The sequence below is a fragment of the Marmota flaviventris genome, chromosome 15 (assembly GCF_047511675.1).
Source record: "Marmota flaviventris isolate mMarFla1 chromosome 15, mMarFla1.hap1, whole genome shotgun sequence".
NCBI lineage: Eukaryota > Metazoa > Chordata > Mammalia > Rodentia > Sciuridae > Marmota > Marmota flaviventris.
The window spans coordinates 52,277,507-52,293,809 of NC_092512.1; the positions used below are offsets into that span (position 1 = coordinate 52,277,507).

The 16,303-nt window shown below is 38.2% G+C and overlaps 1 protein-coding gene across 1 annotated transcript; it reads left to right on the forward strand.

The window, feature by feature from the left end:
- Positions 1–3,186: 3,186 nt before the first annotated feature.
- Positions 3,187–15,944, forward strand: Fabp12 (fatty acid binding protein 12). The gene is made up of 4 exons (XM_071602433.1): positions 3,187–3,337; positions 5,005–5,177; positions 7,050–7,151; positions 15,894–15,944. The coding sequence occupies exons 1-4, from the start codon at positions 3,265–3,267 to the stop codon at positions 15,942–15,944; spliced, it is 399 nt and encodes a 132-aa protein (XP_071458534.1). The 5' UTR covers positions 3,187–3,264.
- Positions 15,945–16,303: the final 359 nt, after the last annotated feature.

The following is a 16,303-nucleotide window of genomic DNA, read 5'->3' on the forward strand; positions in this document are numbered from 1 at the left end:
CAGAAATCAGTGCTATCCTGCAGAATCTGAAGAATGTGGAGTGGTGGGCCATATGCTAGTGCATTTAATTCACCAGAGTGACTACTGCAGAAACCAAGTGAATCCTGGAGAATGACTGCTGGCCTCTGAAGACACAATAACTCCGATTGCGGCTAACTGCTAGATGAGTTATCCTTGATAGTGGAGACTGGAGAGTCCTCAGGTACACGGTATGCAGACCTTGGTTTGGCATTCTCTTCTTAGGAAAGATCAGAAACTGTTAGTATTTACATGAAACAGACACCAGTATATATTTGCAGTTTTGACCCAGACTGTGTGATCTCCTGCTTTCTGTCATCATCTACTCAGATGAGGTCCTGACTGTCTGGATATGTGACACAGCATTGTGTTCATAAGGCAGAAGGAGTGAGAAGTGGCTAATGTTCTAGAGTCCTTGATTGATAAGGACGACCATGTCATACAGAGCGCAGGAGTAAAAAGTTGTGATGATTGAGGGGCCTTCAAATCTTGTCCAATTTTTAGAGTTCCAGTGAGTGAAGTCAAGCCATGTATGGTATTCTCCTCCAAAACCCATTTATTTTGCCTCTTCTACCAAAACGTTCCTAGGACCCTCTGACTTACAGTGCTGCCAGGTTGCTCATACAGGAGTGTGCTCCAGCCAATATACTTACTGGATGCAATGAAGGCTACCTGCCTTCAGTGGGGCCTGAAGCAGGAAAGGCATCTCCATGCAGAGAGGCTACAGTACTAGCAGCCTTACTGCTTGGGTCATATAACTGGTAAACCCTGTATTGCTGAAGGTGTTAGTGGTAGGAAAAAATGCGGTAGGACATCCATATACAAAGCCCCTTGGGAGTACCGTGGCACAGATCCCTGGGGTTCCAGAACAAGGACATCTGCAACAGAGACATAAGCCTTTTGAAAAAGTTCCTGGTGTGTTACTAAGTCCCAGTAGAGATAGAATTCCTGATTACAGAACACCAAGGAACAATGCAACCAGAACTCTCCATTATGAGCCAGGTTCCATCAGACTGACCCACGGGGTTATAAACTCTGGTAGTTCTGGTAGCAGTCCTCTGGGATCAAGCCTGAGCAAGACCGGAAGTCATAAGGTAACCTCAGGAGCAGACAGCCCAGGTTCCCAGGTCACCTACCACAGGAAGCACCAATACCCCACCCTCTGATCATGCCTAAGACAGCATGGGAGGTCTCACATAACCATATGAAGGAGGATGAGGAAAAACCTAAACATGTTTATGGGTCAGTCAGCTCAGAGTTGGGGGCAGGCTGAAAATCAGCACAGCAGTGCTTTTACTACTCGTGGGGTGAGAGGGGCTTGAGAAACTGGTATAGGAAAATCATCTCAATAGGCAAAGCTCAGAGCTGGGTGCCTCTTACCCATTTTGTATGGAGGGAGCAGTGGCTTGAGATGGGAATATATACATAGCCACGGACGAAGGCAGATGGTTGCCTGAAAAATTGCAGGCAAGGAGGTTTTGTGTAGAAGACTGTGGATGCCCATATGGGAGTGAGCCTAATGTGTGGAGATATTTTACTCACATATGGACACCAGAAAGCATCCGTCACTTGGACAACTGAGAATACAAAAAGACTTGGCCAGTTGGCAGGTCTTGGAACTTGTGCGACGGACACATGAATGGAGGGGTCATAGTGGCAGAGCTCATACCTAGGCTCAATCTTAGGATTCATCTACTGACACCTTTCCAAGTTTAACTTGTCAGCAGCTGGGAGAAATATTGCTCCTGACATAACATCATCTTCAAGGATCATCATCATCTTCAATTGTGATTTCCTTATGATGGGAATCAATAGGTGTCTAACATATATGGTAACATGTTGAACATTTTTTTGAAAAATTGTAGGGATTTCAGTACCTTCAGTGCTTAATTTTAGTACCCTCACTAAGGTATGCCCTCAGTGGTGGGTTATTTCCTGGCTTTACCCCCATGCCTTTTGAGTGGTCATAAACTTATAATTGGTACACATTAACATGAAATGGCCTAACTCAGGAAAGGAAAGCCAATCATAACTGGGATATTTAATCAGTACCATATAAAAAATTTAGCCTTGTATTAGGCTAAATATATAAACATTTAAATAAATATGAATATATATGTATATATATAAATAAATAAAATAAAAATAAAATAAATATAAATATATGAACATTTTGTTCCATAAATGTTTGTTAAATAATTAGTAATAAAACTATTGACTTGGGTAATTGCCTTCACAGATGTTAGAGTTTGGACATTTAACATTTTAATGGGAATTATAAAGTGTTATATCCCCTTTCCTATTTTAGAACAATTTATGATGTCAATGTTTCTTAATAACTTTATACCAATAAGTGAACATCCTATGCTGCTGAGATTGGGTGGATGCCAACGCATCAGGCTGAGTTTGTCCTCCGACCTGATGTTTGATATATTTGTATTATATTCTTTGCCCTGTTCTGATTTTTTACAGATATCAGTAGTCAGCAGTGTGTCACAGTCAAGGTTGAAAGGTACAGAAATCATCCTAAATTAAGGAAGGTTTACTAAGAAGATATTTGGCAATCTCATGACGATGATGATTAAGGTTATGAGAAATTGAGCCGGCACCTGGAAAACCATCAGAAACAAGGCCTGTGTGTATGTGTGTGTGTGTGTAACACAATCTCTTTCTTCTCTTTTTTCCCTCTGTTCCAGTCTCTTGAATGCTTGTTCTAGTCCTGACCAATCTTTTTACTTCAAATGCGAAATACCATATATGTATTAGTTCAAATTATCAAGAAGGAGAATATAAAATCACCAAGCAGCCAACAAATTGGTGTGTTTATTGTTGTTGTTGTTGTTTGTTTACTTTCTGAATCATCCTTGGTCAGAGAGCAAGAGACCTGGGGCACAGCAGTCTATAGCATAATCAGAGGTGCACAAACACCTGTGTGAGTGTGGCCGATCCTAAGAAAGGGAATGGCATCTAGCTTTGGTCCTTTATTAGTGCTAGAAGTCCTGGTAAAACTACCATGTTTCCACTCCATCCTAATTTATTTATATTTAAGAGAGCTTTTCTGATTTAAATTGTATTAAGGGAAAATCACAAGGATCAAGAGTTTCTCAATTTTTTTCCTCCTGATTTTTCTCATTGCTCTTTCTACCCAGAATTGTATTAAAAACAGGTTCCAATACTATTTCAGGGAATACCAACACACATCCATATGAAGCCATTTTTCTTTGAGATCAACTTATCTCAGACAAAATGGTGGATCAGCTCCAAGGGAAATGGAAATCGATTTCTTGTGAAAATTTCGAAAAATATATGAAGGAAATGGGTAAGCCATGTTTATTTCTATAGCATATCTAGTATTGATGGGAGTTTTGATAATACCTAATTTGCTCTTATTAAATATGATTAATTTGTGGCTCCTAATTTTTCACAAAGAAAAAATAAATACTGTTTCTATCTTAGGATGCAGATTTGTACAAAACCAGGTTGGAATTGATATAACCCTTCATGTAATATCCCATGTTTGTTTTATATAAACAAAATATGCATATTTTATTTACTAAACAGCAAATGATTTTAATAATTAAAACAAAAAACACAATTACTTTTAAAAACAATTATTTTATAAACATTTGCTCTAATGTTTAGGAGATCTTCAAAATAGATCTTATTTTCCAGCTTCCAATAGCTATTGGTTTTCCTTTGTGTGTGGTTACAACATCCCAATTTTTGCTCCCATTTTTTTACTCTGGACTCTTTTCTTCTGTTGTCTAAAATTCACCTTTTCTTCTCATACAAGGAAACTTGTGATTAACTTTAAGGTCCTCTCTGATAATCCAGGATAATCTCCCCATCTCGAGATCCTTAAATTAGCTATCCCTGCAAAATCCCTTCTAGCATATAGAATAACATTCATAGGTTCCAGGGATTAGGATATGAATGACTTCAGTATCCATATTCAACCTGTAATATCTTGTAATAATGTTTTATAGCATGAATTCTGTGAACCAAGTTATAATATTTCCCCAATATATCTTCTCTTAGAAATTTACCTTTAATATTACTATGTAAAGAATTCTATTTCTATTTGAAATATTCACACATAAGCTGCCATAAAACTATACGTGCAAAGATATTTACTGCAGAAGTATTTGTAATAACAAAAATGGAAACAAACCAAGTGATCATCAATGAAGGATAGAGAAAACAAATTTTGATATGTACATGCTGTGGAATATTAAGTTGCTATGAAAATTTACATCTGTATGTACTTATGTCAATGGTCTTCAAGACATAGATAAGAGGAAAAGGAAAGTTGAATAACAATATATATAATATAGCAATTATATTTTTAAAAACCTTATATACATTGGGGATAACTGAGGTACTTACAATGCCTGAATTATACATTTAAAATGATTTAAATGTAAACTCATATTACATGTATTTTAATATAGTTTTATTTTAATCTGCATACATAGTAGAAAGATCAAACCCTATATATGAATGTTAAGTGAAGAACTAAAGATCTGGAAGACTCCATACCAGAATATTTTGTTTATATGTGAAATAGTTATATTTTTTTAAAAATAGGGAGATGGTTCATATCTTTAAACAGATATTCAAAGGGATCTTTGCATCAACAAGATTAATAACTTACTTCTGAATTAGAGAAACAAAACAATCACTAAACAAAAACTGGAGACTGCCTTTTCTTGGTCAAAATTAATGGATTTTATTATGTAACGGTGGAGCTGCTAACTTTAGATATTTGCATTCATTCTGCACTAAAATCTGTTTCACTCAGCTTTAGGGCTGGGGCAAGACCTGGTTTTGATCTCCAGTACTGAAAAAATAAAAAATTTAAAAAGGAAGGAAATTTTGTTTAACTCACAACCCCCCCCCCCCCACTTCGTAAAGAATAATACAAACAATATGAGTCATTGAAACCAACAACAGATTTAACTATATGTTCATTTATCTGTTTCCCAGGAATAGGAAGAGCCAACCGGAAACTGGGTCGTTTGGCAAAACCCACTGTGACCATCAGTACAAACGGAGATGTGATCACCATAAAAACCAAAAGCATCTTTAGGAATAATAAGATCTCCTTCAAACTGGGAGAAGAATTTGAAGAAACCACACCAGGTGGCCATAAAACCAAGGTGAGGCCTGCAATAGTCTTTCAGATAATTTTCATAAAGACGCTTAGTAGAAATCATCCTAAGTAAGCAATAATATCAAACATAGACAAAGTCTTATTAGATAAGCTCTCAACATCCTAAATCTGAAGATGTTGAATGTTAGTTAGTATACATTAAAATCTCCCAGGATACTTGTAGAAAATGCTTTCTGCTCAATCCCATCCCAGGGGTGCTGAAGTCTGTTATGGGCACCTGAAAATTGCAATTTTAAAAAACAATTCAGATGCAGATGCCTAGTAGAATCACATTCTGCGAATCATTTTCCTAGATTAATATTTAGTTCTATCAGAAACAAAAGCTTTCCCTTTCAATTTTGTAATTTTCCACACATAGAATCTCAATGGATGAAACTTTAACAAGTGAGTCACTAGCTCTCCATGGCTTAACATATTACAAAATTATTTCTAACTAAGAGTACATAGGCAATGCTGGGGCAGGGGTGGAGTTGAGGAAGTGTGTGCATGTGTGTGTATGTGTGTGTGTGTGTGTGTAGTAGATGGAAAGAATATCTGCCTCTCTTAATCTCTCAGGAATTCATGTGAAAAGATGTTCATCTACCTCATAACTGCATGATCTGGAACTTGTGGTCTCTTTGTTCAAGACAAAGATACTCTGAAAGGGACAGCTTTTAGTCATATCTCTTGGGTTCCAATTGAAACATGTCATTTACTTATAAAACATATTTTATTGTTTGGATATGAGGTGTCTCCCAAAAGGTCCTGTGTTAATGCAGGAATATTTGGAGATGAAATTATTGGATTATGAGACCTGTCACCTCATCAGTCCATCCTAGTTTGAATTGTGGGATTGGTGACTGTGGGCAGGTGGGGTGTGACTGGAGGAAGTGGGTCTCTGGGATCATGCCCTGGAAGGATTCATCTTCCCTGAAGCCCCTTCCCTTCATGCTCTCTGCTTCCTGGCCACCATGAATGGAGCGGTACTTCTCCATCTTCCCCTTTTGCCATGATGTTCTGCCTCACCCTGCGTTCAGAGCAATAGAGTCAGTCCACTATGGACTGAACCTCTGAAACCATGAACCAAAATAAATTTTTCCTTCTATAAGTTGTTCTTTTCCAATATTTTGATGACAGTGACATAAAGCTGACCAACACAACATATTTTACCTTGTTTATTGTTTATTGTCTGATTCCCCACCCAAGAATGTGAGCATCTGGAAGATGTTTCTCATCTGTTTCACAGAACCCAGTACTTGGTACACAATAGTTGGTCAATAAATACTTGTTGTTTGACTGAATTAACTCAATATAAGATTGTTAATCTCGGTGGAAGGCAATATCCTGATAGAAGGGACTGCCATACCATTTTAAAGTTAATAAATATGAGACTCAATTTCTGTACCATGTAAAATGAAAGAATTTTGAACTAAAATGTGGAGTCAAGATGTGGGTGCTAAATTTAAAAAAGAGAAACTACTGTAATTTAAAAAAAATTCTTTAAAATATTGTTGAGGTAAGAAAAGGAAAGGGGACTTTTCATCCTTAGGTAAGCTCTTAAAATGGGAGTGTGAATTAGCTTCATGTATCTTTAAAGTTGAAACTTAATTGGAATTCTTTATGCAAAAAGATAATACCATATGCAGTAAGAGATAAAGAAAGGGTTCAAGTTATTGTGTTTTTACTTTTGTAAAGCATTCTGCCACTCCCCAAAGAATCATTCAACAGAATTATTGCTGAAAAAGTCTTAAATAGAATTGTAAATACCATCCTAAAACTACCCGAAGGTATCAACAGCTGAAGAGAATTGGGCACTTGATCACATGTTAGTGTTCAAAGGTGACAATTGGATCTGAACTTGGTTTGGCCTGTTTTTCAGAGTACCGTGACCTTAGATAATGACACCTTAGTCCAAGTTCAGGACTGGAATGGCAAGGAAACCACCATTCGGAGGAAGCTGGTAGATGGCAAAATGGTGGTGGTGAGTGAGCTCTTCCTTCCTGTTCTCTCTTACACCTAAGATGAAATCACCCAAGTAACTGGTTCTAAGACGATCTAAGACATTTTTCTTTTTTATTCTTACTTTATAAGAATTGATGAAAAACACTGACATATCATAAACAGTATAAAATGTGTATGCTTGAGGTACTAAAGAAACCTAAAGAGTTAGAAAATTGTGTAGCTCAGTTCTTCAACTCATGGATAAACTAAAGCAAGCATGAATTTGTGCAATAAAGATTTCAATAGGACAGTAGAATAAAATAGACACTAGCATTGCTGTGGGTTATACGTGACTGCATGACCAATGTGATTCTGCAACTTGTACACTCAGAAAAATGAGAAATTATATCCCATCTGATTCAAATGTATGATATGTCAAGGTCATTGTAATGTCATGTGTAACTAATTAAAACAAAAAAATTAAAAAAAAGATTTCAATAGGGATTAAGGTTGTTGCCAACCCTCCACCCTATGCCAGAATTAATGTCACACTGTTTTTCCAAATCAAGAACAAACCAAAACATGAAAGGGACATTTGAGCTAGGGTTGTGCAGCTGAAGGTGGGGTCTTCTTGGCACAGGGATGAGTCAATACTGGTAAGAACCAACACATGCTGTTAACATGTCACCATGTTTTTAGGTATTATTCATCTAATCCTCACAATAATCCTGTGAAGTTAGATTTATTAGTCCTTTGACAGATGAGGAAACTATACAGTTAGAAAAGTGTGTTAATGTTGGGATTAAAACCCAGGAGACTTAAATCCAAAGTTTGCGCTCTTGTGTGTCCTTTCTGTTCCTGTTCAAGATTCCCTGGTCGTCTTTCTTACTTCTACAGAGTGGAGGAAGGAAGAATGTCAATGACTCTCCTCCTCCAAACCCCACCTCCACCAAAATAAATAAAAAAGATAATATTGAGCAAAATATAAAATAGTTTAAAGGAAAAACACAAAATTTGTGTGGTGGTAAACAAAAAAAATCTAGACTAATCTTTTTTTTTTTAAATTTTTTATTGTTGGCTGTTCAAAACATTACATAGTTCTTGATATATCATATTTCACACTTTGATTCAAGTGGGTTATGAGCTCCCATTTTTACCCCATATACAGATTGCAGAATCACATCAATTACACATCCATTGATTTACACATTGCCATACTAGTGTCTGTTGTGTTCTGCTGCCTTTCCTATCCTCTACTATCCCCCCTCCCCTCCCCTCCCCTCCCCTCTTCTCTCTCTGCCCCCTCTACTGTCATTCATTTGTCCCCCTTGTATTATTTTTCCCTTTCCCCTCACTTCCTCTTGTATGTACTTTGGTATAACTCTGAGGGTCTCCTTCCATTTCCATGCAATTTCCCTTCTCTCTCCCTTTCCCTCCCACCTCTCATCCCTGTTTAATGTTAATCTTCTTCTCATGCTCTTCGACCCTACTCTGTTCCTAGTTACTCTCCTTATATCAAAGAAGACATTTGGCATTTGTTTTTTAGGGATTGGCTAGCTTCACTTAGCATAATCTGCTCTAACGCCATCCATTTCCCTGTAAATTCTATCATTTTGTCATTTTTTAATGCAGAGTAATACTCCATTGTGTATTTATTTACAGTACAGAGATTGAAGTAAGTAGAGAAGCTAGGCAAACACTCTTTATCACAGAGATACATTCCCAGATCTTTTTTTTTCTTTTAAATTTTTGAGATAGGTTCTTACTAAGTTGCCCAGGCTGGCCTTGAACTTGTGATCCTCCTGCCTCAGTTTCTCCAGTAGCTGGGCTTATAGATGTGTGCCACTGCCCTTGGCAAATATTATCTTTTATATAAGAAACTTGAGCTTATGAGGAGTGGGGTATCTGCAGAGAGTCCCGAAATCAATCCCCCATGGATATTAAGGGACAAATATCCAATCAATTCACACATGGGTCTTCTTCTGTGTGCCAGGCACTATTTTTTTTTTTTAATTTTTTATTGTGGGTTGTTCAAAACATTACAAATTTCTTGACATATCATATTCCACACTTTGATTCAAGTGGGTTATGAACTCCCACCTTCACCCCATACACAGATTGCAGAATCACATCAGTTACACATCCATTGATTTACAAATTGCCATACTAGTGTCTGTTGTGCTCCGCTGCCTTTCCCATCCTCCACCCTCCCCCCTCCCCACCTCTCCCCTCCCCTCCCCTCCTCTCTCTCTACCTCCTCCACTGTATAACCCTGAGGGTCTCCTTCCATTACCATGCAATTTCCCTTCTCTCTCCCTTTCCCTCCCACCTCTCATCCCTGTTAAATGTTAATCTTCTTCTCCTGCTCTTCGTCCCTACACTGTTCTTAGTTACTCTCCTTATATCAAAGAAGACATTTGGCATTTGTTTTTTAGGGATTGGCTAGCTTCACTTAGCATAATCTGCTCTAATGCCATCCATTTCCCTGTAAATTCTATCATTTTGTCATTTTTTAATGCAGAGTAATACTCCGTTGTGTATAAATGCCACATTTTTTTTATCCATTCGTCTATTGAAGGGCATCTAGGTTGGTTCCACAGTCTTGCTATTGTGAACTGTGCTGCTATGAACATCGATGTAGCAGTGTCCCTGTAGCATGCTCTTTTTAGGTCTTTAGGGAATAGACCAAGAAGGGGAATAGCTGGGTCAAATGGTGGCTCCATTCCCAGCTTTCCAAGAAATCTCCATACTGCTTTCCAAATTGGCTGCACCAATTTGCAGTCCCACCAGCAATGTACAAGTGTACCCTTTTCCCCACATCCTCGCCAGCACTTGTTGTTGTTTGACTTCATAATGGCTGCCAATCTTACTGGAGTGAGATGGTATCTTAGGGTGGTTTTGATTTGCATTTCTCTGACAGCTAGAGATGTTGAGCATTTTTTCATGTACTTGTTGATTGACTGTATGTCCTCCTCTGAGAAGTGTCTGTTCAGGTCCTTGGCCCATTTGTTGATTGGGTTGTTTGTTCTCTTATTGTCTAATTTTTTGAGTTCTTTGTATACTCTGGATATTAGGGCTCTATCTGAAGTGTGAGGAGTAAAGATTTGTTCCCAGGGTGTAGGCTCCCTATTTACCTCTCTTATTGTTTCTTTTGCTGAGAAAAAACTTTTTAGTTTGAGTAAGTCCCATTTGTTGATTCTAGTTATTAACTTTTGTGCTATGGGTGTCCTATTGAGGAATTTGGAGCCCGACCCCACCGACTGTAGATCGTAGCCAACTTTTTCTTCTATCAGACGGCGCGTCTCTGATTTGATATCAAGCTCCTTGATCCATTTTGAATTCACTTTTGTGCATGGCGAGAGAAAGGGATTCAGTTTCATTTTGTTGCATATGGATTTCCAGTTTTCCCAGCACCATTTGTTGAAGATGCTATCCTTCCTCCATTGCATGCTTTTAGCCCCTTTATCAAATATAAGATAGTTGTAGTTTTGTGGATTGGTTTCTGTGTCCTCTGTTCTGTACCATTGGTCCACCCGCCTGTTTTGGTACCAGTACCATGCTGTTTTTGTTACTATTGCTCTGTAGTATAGTTTGAAGTCTGGTATCGCTATACCACCTGATTCACACTTCCTGCTTAGCCTTGTTTTTGCTATTCTGGGTCTTTTATTTTTCCATATGAATTTCATGATTGCTTTCTCTATTTCTACAAGAAATGCCGTTGGGATTTTGATTGGCATTGCATTAAACCTATAGAGAACTTTTGGTAATATCGCCATTTTGATGATGTTAGTTCTGCCTATCCATGAACAGGGTATATTTTTCCATCTTCTAAGATCTTCTTCTATTTCTCTCTTTAGGGTTCTGTAGTTTTCATTGTATAAGTCTTTCACCTCTTTTGTTAGGTTGATTCCCAAGTATTTTATTTTTTTTGAAGATATTTTGAATGGATTGGTTGTCCTCATTTCCATTTCAGAGGATTTGTCGCTGATATACAGGAATGCCTTTGATTTATGCGTGTTGATTTTATATCCTGCCACTTTGCTGAATTCATTTATTAGCTCTAATAGTTTCTTTGTAGAGCCTTTTGGGTCTGCTAGGTATAGAATCATATCATCTGCAAATAGTGATAATTTAAGTTCTTCTTTTCCTATTTTTATGCCTTTAATTTCTTTCGTCTGTCTAATTGCTCTGGCCAGTGTTTCGAGAACTATGTTGAACAGAAGTGGAGAGAGAGGGCATCCCTGTCTAGTTCCAGATTTTAGAGGGAATGCCTTCAGTTTTTCTCCATTCAGAATGATGCTAGCCTGAGGCTTAGCATAGATTGCTTTTACAATATTGAGGTATGTTCCTGTTATCCCTAGTTTTTCTAGAGTTTTGAACATAAAGGGATGCTGTACTTTGTCGAATGCTTTTTCCGCATCTATCGAGATGATCATATGGTTCTTATTTTTAAGTCTATTGATGTGGTGAATAACATTTATTGATTTCCGTATATTGAACCAGCCTTGCATCCCTGGGATGAATCCTACTTGATCATGGTGTACAATTTTTTTGATATGCTTTTGTATCCGATTCGCCAGAATTTTATTGAGGATTTTTGCATCTAGGTTCATTAGAGATATTGGTCTGTAGTTTTCTTTCTTTGAAGTGTCTTTGTCTGGTTTAGGTATCAGGGTGATGTTGGCCTCATAGAATGAATTTGGAAGTTCTCCCTCCTTTTCTATTTCCTGAAGTAGCTTGAAAAGTATTGGTATTAGTTCCTCTTTAAAGGTTTTGTAAAATTCTGCTGTATACCCATCTGGACCTGGGCTTTTCTTAGTTGGAAGTCTTTTTATGGTTTCTTCTATTTCCTCAATTGATATTGGTCTGTTTAGGTTTTCTATATCCTCCTGACTCAATCTGGGCAGATCATATGACTTAAGAAATTTATCTATGCCTTCACTATCTTCTAATTTGTTGGAGTATAAGGATTCAAAATAGTTTTTGATTATCTTCTGTATTTCTGAAGTGTCTGTTGTGATATTGCCTTTTTCATCCCGTATGCTAGTAATTTGAGTTCTCTCTCTTCTTCTCTTCGCTAGCATGGCTAAGGGTCTGTCGATTTTGTTTATTTTTTCAAAGAACCAACTTTTAGTTTTGTCAATTTTTTCAATTGTTTCTTTTGTTTTGATTTCATTAATTTCAGCTCTGATTTAATTATTTCTTGCCTTCTACTTCTTTTGCTGTTGTTTTGCTCTTCTTTTTCTAGGATTTTGAGATGAAGTATGAGATCATTTATTTATTGTTTTTTTCTTTTTTTAAGGAATGAACTCCAAGCAATGAATTTTCCTCTTAAAACTGCTTTCAATGTGTCCCATAGATTCCGATATGTTGTGTCTGTGTTTTCATTAATCTCTAAGAATTTTTTAATTTCCTCCTTGATGTCTTCTATAACCCATTGATCATTCAGTAACCTATTGTTCATTCTCCAAGTGATGTATTCTTTTTCCTTCCTTCTTTTATCGTTGATTTTCAGTTCCATTCCATTATGATCAGATAGGATGCATGGTATTATCTCTACTCCTTTATATTGTCTAAGAGTTTCCCTGTGACATAATATATGATCTATTTTTGAGAAGGATCCATGTGCTGCTGAGAAAAAAGTGTAACTGCTTGATGTTGGGTGGTATATTCTATATATGTCAATTAAGTCTAGGTTATTAATTGTGTTATTGAGTTCTATAGTTTCCTTATTCAACTTTTGTTTGGAAGATCTGTCCAGTGGCGAGAGAGGTGTGTTGAAGTCTCCCATGATTATTGTATGGTGGTCTATTAGACTCTTGAACTTGAGAAGAGTTTGTTTGATGAACATAGCTGCACCATTGTTTGGGGCATATATATTTATGATTGTTATGTCTTGTTGGTGTATGGTTCCCTTAAGCAGTATGTAGTGTCCCTCTTTATCCCTTTTGATTAACTTTGGCTTGAAATCTATTTTATTTGATATGAGTATGGACACTCCTGCTTGTTTCCAAAGTCCATATGAGTGATATGATTTTTCCCAACCTTTCACCTTCAGCCTATGTATGTCTTTTCCTATCAAATGCATCTCCTGTAGGCAGCATATTGTTGGGTCTTGTTTTGTGATCCATTCTACTAGCCTGTGTCTCTTAATTGGTGAGTTTAAGCCATTAACATTTAGGGTTATTATTGAGATATGGGTTGTTCTTCCAGCCATATTTGTTTATTTCTGTTACTAAACATGGTTTGTTTTCCTCTTTGATTATTTTTCCCCCCTTTACTGTCCTACCTCCCACTGTTGGTTTTCATTGTTATTTTCCATTTCCTCTTCCTGTAATGTTTTGCCAAGGATGTTTTGAAGAGATGGTTTTCTAGCTGCAAATTCTTTTAACTTTTGTTTATCGTGGAAGGTTTTAATTTCATCTTCCATCCTGAAGCTTAATTTCGCTGGAAACACAATTCTTGGTTGGAACCCATTTTCTTTCAGTGTTTGAAATATGTTATTCCAGGATCTTCTAGCTTTCAGAGTCTGTGTTGAAAGATCAGCTGTTATCCTGATTGGTTTACCCCTAAATGTGATCTGCTTCCTTTCTCTTGTAGCTTTTAAAATTCTCTCCTTATTCTGTATGTTGGGCATCTTCATTATAATGTGTCTAGGTGTGGGTCTCTTATGATTTTGCACATTCAGCGTCCTGTAGGCTTCTAGGATTTGGGATTCTGTTTCATTCTTCAAGTCTGGGAAGTTTTCTCGTATTATTTCATTGAATAGATTGCTCATTCCTTTGGTTTGAAACTCTGTCCCTTCCTGTCCCAATGGCTCTTAAATTTGGTCTCTTGATGTTATCCCATATTTCTTGGATGTTCTGCTCATGGTTTCTTAACAGTCTTGCTGAGCTGTCTATGTTCTTTTCAAGTTGAAATACTTTATCTTCATTGTCTGATGTTCTATCTTCTAAGTGTTCTACTCTGCTGGTAGTATTCTCCATTGAGTTTTTAAGTTGGTTTATTGCTTCCTGCATTTCTAGGATTTCTGTTTGTTTGTTTTTTATAACCTCTATCTCCCTGTATAGTTGATCTTTTGCTTCTTGGATTTGTTTATGTAATTCATTGTTGAAGTGATCTTTCATTGTCTGATTTTGCTGTCTGATGTCTTCCTTGAGACTCCAGATCATCTGAAGCATGTATATCCTGAATTCTTTATCTGACATTCCATCTGCTGCAGCTATTACCTCTTCTAACGTTGAGTTGACCTGCATTGCTTGTGGTCCTTTCTTTCCTTGTCTCTTCATACTGTTCGCGTTCCTTTCTACTTGGTGAAACTGTTGTGCTATTGAATTTTCCCCCTATATATTTATATTGGTCTTGTATAGTTGCAAAGTCTCCCTCGCAGGCGCGGGTGGCGGCTCTGCCCCTCCTCCAATTGGGGCAATGTGCCTACCACGCCGGCAGGCCACTGGGCCTGCTCTGCCGGTCGGTAGCAGGTCCGCCTACCTTGCAGGCGCGGGCGGCGGCTCTGTCCCTCTGCGGGCCGCTAGGCTTGTTCTGTCGGTGGTCGCAGTTCTGCCTACTTTGCAGGCGCAGGCAGCGGCACTGCCCCTCTGCAGGCCTCTGGGGCTGTTCTGCCAGTGGGTCGCAGGTCCGCCTACCTTGCAGGCGCGCGGGGGGGGGCAGCTCTACCCTTCCTCAGGCCACTGGGCCTGTTCTGTCTGTCGGTTGCAGGTCTGGCCTGTTCTCTTGGTGGTCACAGTTCTGTCTACCTTGCAGGCGCGGGGGGAGGGGGCGGCTCTGCCTCTCAGCGGGCCGCTGCTCCTCTTTTGCCCGTGGGTCGCAGGCCCACCTACCTTGCAGGAGTGATTGGAAGCTCTGCCCCTCCGCGGGCCACTGGGCCTTTTTTGTCGGTGGTCACAGTTCCGCCTACCTGGCAGGCGCGGGGGGTGGGGGGCGGCTCTGCCCCTCAGCAGGCCGCTGGGCCTGCTCTGTGGGTGGTCACAGTTCCGTCTACCTTGCTGGCGCAGGGGGAGCAGGCGGCTCTGCCTCTCAGCAGGCCGCTACTCCTCTTCTGCTGGTGGGTCGCAGGCCCGCCTACCTTGCAGGAGTGATTGGAAGCTCTGTCTAGACTAATCTTAATAGGGGATTTTTTTTCTTTCTACAACAAAGACTACAATAGAAGGGAAGGGTCAAGAATGACTGACTTTATTGATTCTGATAATGATATTAACCAATGAACAGGCAAATAAATAGTTCAATAAATAGCCAATAAACAGAGTTCATTAGAAAGAACAATAAACTCAGAATCCAAGGGCGTGGATTTTCATTTCTGCCATTGAGTATGTATGTGACTTTGGACAAGTCATTTATCCTTCCCAAAATTAAGATTCCTTGCCTTCAAGATGTAGACAGTACCTTCACAGGTGTTCTGGGAGCAATAAATATCATCATGTACATAAATCCGTGTTCTGAAACCATAAAATGAGGCATTGATCTAAATTCGTATTATTATCTCAAAAACACCAAACATGTAAAATAGCAAAAATGCCTCAATGTAGGCATTTAAAATATTTTAAGTAGGACTTTAGATTCTAAGTGTATGCCTTACTTTTTTGTATGTATACCAATGTATATAATATACACATCTTATATATGATATCAATGAATATAACCTATATATCTCTTTTCAAGATTTTTAAGGAATGGTGTATATAGACAGCACCTAGTTTATATTTTTCCAGGTGTTCATTTCCTTAACAATACTGAGATAATTCTCCCTCTTTTTGTCTTCCAGGAAAGTGCCGTGAACAATGTCATCTGCACACGGACATATGAGAGAGTGTAAACATACTCAGTCTCATGCCCTTGCCACTCCCAAACTGTGATCCAACTGCTGAAGTTGTTTGAATCAAACTCCAAAATTAACTGTTAATATGAGTGAGACTTTATTTGTACAAATATCAGTGATTTTGGTTACTCTGTTAAGAGTGTCTACATTATATAGTATCTTGGTATTGGCGCAGCTATGAGAAAGTAGGATGCTATATCTGTTCAATGCAGGGTTAGGATCATATATTCACAGAAGCACTTTATACTGATTTTTTTCTAGTTAGGCATATTATGTCCATCTTTCAAATTCAACACAATCTTCATGACATTGAAAAAAATCATGTTAATTTTTAATGACATTGAAAAAAATCATGT

What these genes read in the sequence shown, in the direction of transcription:
- Fabp12 (XM_071602433.1), top strand. Translation starts at nt 3,265, where the DNA reads ATGGTGGATCAGCTCCAAGGGAAATGGAAATCGATTTCTTGTGAAAAT. An exon ending in AAAATATATGAAGGAAATGG is followed by an intron (nt 3,338 to 5,004) that starts GTAAGCCATGTT and finishes TCTGTTTCCCAG; the next exon opens with GAATAGGAAGAGCCAACCGG. An exon ending in CAGGTGGCCATAAAACCAAG is followed by an intron (nt 5,178 to 7,049) that starts GTGAGGCCTGCA and finishes CCTGTTTTTCAG; the next exon opens with AGTACCGTGACCTTAGATAA.